Genomic DNA, 7,245 nt, shown 5'->3' with positions numbered 1-7,245 from the left:
CTGTGCAGAGGAAGAAGGCAGTTTTATTTTCTCATCAAAACATTATCTGGCTATGCTGTCTGTCTCAATAGCCCATTTCCAGTCACAGTGTACAGAGTCTCACTTGATAATGATTTGAGGGCAGGTGTGTCAGCGTTCTGATACTGACAGTGTAATCAAGTGGCAGATTTTTCACTCTACCTACCCCACCCAGGGCTTGCATTCATGCGTAATCTATGCAAAATCTTCCAAAAATGGCAGTAACCATTTACATGCAGCTACAGGAAAGCTAAAAACTGACTTGGGTATCTCAAGCAGTAGAGGGCCAAAACTGTCCCAATTCCTGCAACATAATGGGAATTTTACAGTCAACTGAACACATGAAGAACTAGAAATACTAGTAGCCAACACCTACTCAATTAGCTAAAAGATCTGAAGTCTTGCTTAATTAATTAGGGTAGCTGCTGGGAATGCAGATTAAGTGTGCTGAAAGAAGAAAAACCCCTGCCTTTTGTCAGTTGCTTTAGCTTTAAATGTTACCAAGGCTGAGTCACTAGAGATAACCCACAGGGAAGAACACAGTATTCTGCATGCCAAAGGGACTCTGTTTCTAACCAGCAAAATTAATTTGAGCCTTATTAAATCTTCCCTTAAGCCAGCTAATGACAAATCAATAGTGAGAGACAGCAAGCTTGCTTATCTCCTTTAGCTCTTGGCACATACTGAGTTGTAGAGAACTATCACCACAGCTACCCCGCCTGAAAAAGAAATGGGATTTGTGTGTCTAGTACGGCACTACAGTCATGTTAACAATTGTGAATATTCTGCCAACTCTAGATTCCAGCCCGTTTTTCACTTTGTAAACCTGTTTCTTACCCAGTTTAGCTGTTGCAGGCACACGGTTCTTGAGTGGGACAAGGCGATCTTTACAGCTTTTCTCCAGAGGTAGATCACATTTTATGTGGCGTCTGAAATTCTCCCGCAAAATAGAACGGATCACCTTCACGATGTTAGTCTTGTTCTCAGAGTCACTGCAAGTTAAGAAAACAGATAACCTCATTTTCCCTTCTGAAGTAAGGCATCTGTAATAAAATCTGCCCTCCTGCTTTCTGCTGATGTCATTTAGAGTAGTAGTTTTTTCACTCAATTTCTTTAGTAATGGTTTTGCAGTTAACATTGCTCTGTGTTGTAAGGCATTCTGCACATTTTGTGTTTTGAGATGTTTGTTACTTGCTTAGAAAAAACAGCCTGCAAGTAACTTCAGGACCCAAGGGATTACCCTCTGAGTGGTGTTTATCAGAAGTATTTTCTGCTAACCAACCAAGAAACTGGTAAAGTTAGTTACTTTGCCCATGTCATACTGACATTTATCATCATAGGCCTGTGCAGATTTCTGACATTGGATCGCTGCACCAAGTTCACTCTAATTTCAAATTGTTATATTTTACACAGTTAAACACTGGCGTAGTGCCTAGATTTAAGGAATGAGACATGCTTCAGAAGTGCTGACACAAAGGTCACGGGGGGGTGGGAGAGGAGCTTTTATTTTTTAAATCCATTAATGTAATTTGTCAAGTACAACCTCCACGTAAAGCTTACCTGCTGCATAGCTGAAAAATTGTTTCTGGCCTGCCTTCTAGTTCTGACTTTGTGTGAATCAGTTCCCAGATACAGCTGTTCTCTGTTCCTGTGCATGGAAGGAAGCATTATTTTTGTATTTACTTCACAAAACCATTGGTATTAGAAAGAGCAGTGTAGAGATCCTTCCTCTAGTGACACCTTACACAAGATACACAACTGGATAGGATCATAAATATCCTATTTTCTTTCTTTTTTAAAGATCCTGTTTTCAGGGAGAAAACAAAACCACGGCCCTACACTACCACAGATTATGCAGTCAACTTTCCCACGTTTGTAAAAATGCAAGATTTAGCACACACAAAAGAGTAAGTGCATCACCAAGATGTCAACCAAGGGAAATGCCCACCCTGTTCACAGTATCTTTTCATGGGGTATTTCTATTCTGCCATTCCTTCACATCATCTTGCATCTTTGTGAATTCATGGAAGAGAGACGAAGCCAGCAAAGGATAGTGTTTATGAATCAACTCTGTGCCCAGAGGGCAGAGACAACAGTAGATATTACTTTCTCACCACCTGTTTCCAGAGGCTCCAAAAAGACAAATCGAAGAAGCAGTAACACAGAATGCCAGAAAACTTCATTCCAAAGTATTCAGTGCACAGAAATTACCTGCTGTGTTACCCAGTCGGACTTGAAGAGCAGATAAAGGAATCAGCCAGCGGAACTTAAATGGATCCAAGTCACCATAAGTATGTCCAGCACGAACGTTAGTAGGCTGCAAAAACAAAAAGAGGATATTTCTAAGAAGTAAAAGTCAAAGAAGTTTTTTTGGTTTTAGTTTTAGAAAGACCCACCTCTCAGGAGAAAGCTTTTTCCTTCAGTACCCTACACTGTAAATGTAGTTGTAATGGTGATAGACACAGCTTTGGAATTTGTATTTGTTTCAACTTTTAAAAGTATTTGTTTTTAACGGATTACAAAAATACTTTACATATAAGTAATGCTAGGGTACAAATTTCCCATGAAGAAACCCCAGCTGTAGACTAGCAGAATACATTAATCATGTAGCTTCTACTACTTTTAAAGCCCCTCCATCTGTTACAATTTGCAGGTTGCAGTACTTCACCACTGGTACTCAAGGTATACAGTTTGCTGCTTTAGTATTACAGTTCTGTAAATGGGGCCAGAATAGGTTACATTTATAGTGTTCCCCTTCCTTTCAAAATGATCAAGGGTCAATAAAAAGTGGTCTTTAACCCTCACTGTGTTAAGGCAGGCCACCAAAAATGCCATCTGAAAGAATATGATTCCTACATGGCTGTCCACCTGGCAGAACTAGTGTGTGGCTCACACAGAGGAGGTGGTGCTCCTTATTGAAGAACCAAAAAATAGTTCTTATTACATAGATACTGAGAATTTGTTTTAGCTGTACTAGCTAAAATTCCAGCCCAGTGAGAGAAGGTGACATTTTATTTACCACAGTCACTCCCCCTTCAGCACTGTTGTGGTGCATCTTACACTGCAGCAGGATCCTGGGTATAAATATCTACCACTTGACTGTCAGCAGACTTACCATTTTCTTTTTCAGTTTGTAGTTCTCCTTATACACCAGTATTACAGCCCTCTTAAAGACTACAAAGAAAAAAAAAAAAAACTACTATTAATTGCAGGTGTAATGTTTGATGAAGCTGAATATTATAGGGTAAGATAAGCATACTGATTGAGAAGCATCTGCCCTGTATTAAAGTGACAACTGAGTTTTTCATTCTATACTTGTTCATGCAATAGCAACATTATTCCTTCAGATTTTGTAGTGAACATTTAGGACGAAGCCATTCTGCACCTCTATTCTGAAACTGCTATCTGCCCTCAGTCCCACATTTTGGGTGCATTTTCCATGCTGCCCACACAGTTTCTGAAGTGGGAATAAAACTTCCCAAGTGACAGATGAGCACTCTAAACTAGGCATCAGTCCAGAGTCCTTTCATTCATACACGTCCTGCTAGGAACTCCCAATTCCTGGGCTCAAATGTCTGGCATGTGTAGATCATTGAGATGCTCATTCAAGTGAACCTGTGGAAAATGCTCCTGCTCGTTCTTCTAGAGGTAAGCATGTCCTGCCCTAATCTCTCACGTTTTCCAAGGGGAGGAGTACACAACAACCCCGAGGAAGAGAAACTTGTCTTCTTAAATGACATTTTAAAGAAAAGTTTGTGGGTTTTTGTTTGTTTGTTTGTTTTGTTAAAGAAATGGATAAGTGCTTAGCATGTTTGACTGGAACCTTTTGATTACTCAGGTAATTATTAAATGATTACCAGTATATATACAATTTAGTGAAACGTTTGGTTGTATGCTCTCATTTCCACTTCCATCTTTCAGGTTAAAAAAATCTGTATGGAGATTGCCAGACAACACATTTTGATGCAACAATTGTAAAACAGAGGGGAGGCTGGATTGCCAGGAGCGGAATAAATCACCATTTTCCTACAAGTCTCCTTTGAAAGACTAATTTAGCATATTGTTCCAGAGAGAACATTGTCTCTTGAAAATCACTGTTTTCCATAGATTACACATAAAGCATCTGAGGTTGGATCAAACAGTAACACCAAATAAATGAACGGAAACTTTTCATGTTAGGAAGTCTTACAGTTCTGTGTATGTTTTCAGATACAAGTCTAGCCTAGATAGCTAGATCTGAAAGAGCAGAGAGTCCTGAAGGAAGACACTTACCAAACACTGTAAGTTCAAGGTCTTTTCTTGCTTTGCCCAACGATGGAAAAGGATTCAGCCAGGAAACTGTAGAATGCATCAGAAGTTCTCCCATGGAAAGCTCGGTCACCTGCATTAAATTATAACAATAGATAAAAATACAGACAATTAATAAAAATATAATCAATGCTGTGATCCACAGATGTGAGTAAAATGTTAAAGTGAGTACACATTGATAACACTGTGTTTTCTTTATTTAATGTATGTAAAGTTAGTAAGACAGATCTACACTAGGGCAGGAAAGCACGAGTAATCCCTTTTTAAAAATAGATAATAACATAAAAAGTAATAGCACCTAAGTTATGGAAGCTGCATAGAAGTCCTTGCTATTAATAACTTAGAAGAATATTAAGTTGATCTGATGACCTGTCATTTACGTATAGCCAGTTGTGAATGGGCTGATTTATTAGCTGTAAGTATCTTTAATTTCTATGGAGTAATTAGTATTAATGATGCTGCCAATGGCAGAATTAATGGAAGCCTTGTTCTCCAAGGCTCTTCTTTCTTCGGTGGACCACAACGTGAAACTGAAGAATCCCTCAGGCTGTCAGGTTTGTTTCCTATAAATGATGGGAAACTACATAGCCAGTGGAGGGTGATTTGGCTTTACGAGGAAATAAAACAACTGAGCAGGCATCTTTCATATCTGATCTCCACCTTTACTGATTTGATCTGATTAGTAATCATTTAATGTAAATGGCTAAGCTGAGACCTTGCTGCCCCAGTTCAGGGAGATGTGTGCACACAGTTCATTCAACTAATTGCTTTTGCTCTGTCAGATACTCATGGATGCCTCAGCACTAGAAGTGTAGAGAATGAGAGTAACAGACATTAACGTGAATCCCCTAGAATTGCCACTTTCATTTATATGGGTGGAAAAAAAAAAGAAGTCTTAAGAACTTAAGAACTCTGAAGCATAAAATCTAAATGCCTTTGGGCATGGATAATCTCTGCAGCATTTGAGAGAAGGAGGATGTCATTATTTTTTGCTATTGAGAATTGTGTCTATGCCTGCTTGCAATTCTTGTCAGTCCAGAAGGCAGCTCTGGCAGCTGTCTGAAAATTTTTACTGTAACCTAGTGACAAAAAGAAACTTCACAGGCATATATGAAAAAGAAGTCACAATATTAAAGGAGAATGAATGATGCCCAGCACAAATAAGTTCCCAAAATTACTTCAGGAAAGATAAAGGCTCCAAACAGCTATTGGGATAATGCTTCAGGAGTGAATAAAACATGTTCCTTCTCTTACCTCCTTCTCTGTTCCACTTTGATCTGCAACCAGTTGATCAAATACAGTGCCGTAATCTTCATAAATCTTCTGCATCTCATTGATGTGACTTGCTACTTTTTCCATTGCCTTCAGTGCTTCTGTAAGGTTCAAAAATTTCATAGACAGCTATGTAATTCAATTGTAGGTTCTAAATATGACATTTTTTATTGAAATGTACTTGAAGCAGCCAAACTTTTGCAGCATTCCCAGGGTTTGGTGAACAGAATTCTACGTTTAGATCAGTGCTTCTCATAGCAACTGCAGAAAGCATGCTTCCTGATCAGAGTAAGTGGAAAATGCTTGTCTGATCTCTTAAGTGCCTGAAAAAGACTGCAGTGTGTTCTAGTGATGAATATTCACATATTTGGGGGCTCACGACAACATGATAGTAAACACAATTAAGTTTTGCATTTTGTATAAATGGGGCCACTAGGCTCTCCAGAGTAATCTACACTCATACTAGAGTAAGTCATTTGATGAGCTTCAATGGAAACCAATTGAATTTAGCTCTCCACAAAGTGGATTAAGAAATACAGTACTAGGCTGTGCAAATTCCTCACTGATTGTTATCCTTGAAATTAAATGCTGGTAGTCAGGTTTTATTTAAATTTTGTTTTCCAGGCAAGAGTGACACTAGATTTCATTACTTTTATGTTAATCCACAAAGGACTTGGAGAAGGCCACTTAATTTCCCTAGTTCTACCAGCTCTTAATGGTATAGTCTTTTAGCAGCTTGGCATTTACCCTGACCTGCAAGTGAGTCACCCCCAGCCTGGCTGTAATGGCAAAGAAACAGTACTAGAAGCTCCATTCGAAGTCAGTAACAGCCTTTTGACTTTTTGCTGACAGTATATTTGGCCTGAATCTATTTTGTTAAAATGAAAATCGATCCATAAAATAAATCTCTGGACTTTCATCTATGAGCTGCTGACAGATCTGAACTGGAATTTGCCAGGGTGAAGTCCCAAGCATCTGAGCCTAGAAAAACAATCAACCCTAATATGTATTAGGCAGACAAGTCTTTCTGATTGGGAAAACAGCAGAGCTTTGAGACAGGACACTTCTACGCAAGCAAGAGTCACAGCCAAGCCTCAAACAAATAAAATATCCTTCTGTGATGCTGCTAAACTTTGACACATTTCAAGAACTTAATAACCACAAGATGGAGCTTTGGTCAGTGTTTCCCAGGTGCAAGAACAGCACAATGATCTAACATTCCTGTCACAAGAATTCAGGAGAAAGACCCCAGTCCTATTTGTCATGACAAATCCTGGGCATACATACCTCTCCCAGGGACTTGGACACACCAAGTGGGAATGTCTGCTAAAAGCACAAGAAAGCTACTTGCTGTTTTTAATAAGTGGGAGAAAATTATCTAGGTCATCTTCAGAAAAGCTTGGAAATCAAACTTAATTCATACTCAATCCAGTAGAGGAATGCAAGAAGTTACCTGTCAAATGATAGTGCTCCTCACTCTCGTTGTCAGTCAGAGACACCAGCTCTTTTAAAAGCAGAGGATATTTCAGCACTCTCTGAACAGGCTTGATGAGATACGACTCCAGTGTAGAAGAGTGTTGCTTTGTGGGATTGCGAGCGTCCAGAAAGGCCTTAAAGGCACTATCTGTTTTGGCTAAATACAAATAA

General features: G+C 39.1%; 1 protein-coding gene across 7 annotated transcripts in view; it reads right to left on the bottom strand.

The window, feature by feature from the left end:
- The window catches only part of TIAM2 (TIAM Rac1 associated GEF 2), a 170,383-nt gene that overhangs the window by 1,184 nt on the left and 161,954 nt on the right, over positions 1–7,245 (bottom strand). For all 7 annotated transcript variants that reach the window (XM_068677152.1, XM_068677155.1, XM_068677153.1 and 4 more), the window contains 7 exons: positions 7,052–7,231; positions 5,581–5,699; positions 4,291–4,399; positions 3,134–3,192; positions 2,230–2,335; positions 1,579–1,666; positions 856–1,010 (listed from right to left, as the gene is read on the bottom strand). In XM_068677152.1, coding sequence (XP_068533253.1) covers positions 856–1,010; positions 1,579–1,666; positions 2,230–2,335; positions 3,134–3,192; positions 4,291–4,399; positions 5,581–5,699; positions 7,052–7,231 — 816 coding nt within the window. The remainder of the gene's footprint in view (positions 1–855; positions 1,011–1,578; positions 1,667–2,229; positions 2,336–3,133; positions 3,193–4,290; positions 4,400–5,580; positions 5,700–7,051; positions 7,232–7,245) is intronic.

Source organism: Anas acuta, chromosome 3 (assembly GCF_963932015.1).
Source record: "Anas acuta chromosome 3, bAnaAcu1.1, whole genome shotgun sequence".
In the NCBI taxonomy this organism is placed as follows: domain Eukaryota; kingdom Metazoa; phylum Chordata; class Aves; order Anseriformes; family Anatidae; genus Anas; species Anas acuta.
This window is presented reverse-complemented; position numbering and strand designations above follow the sequence as displayed.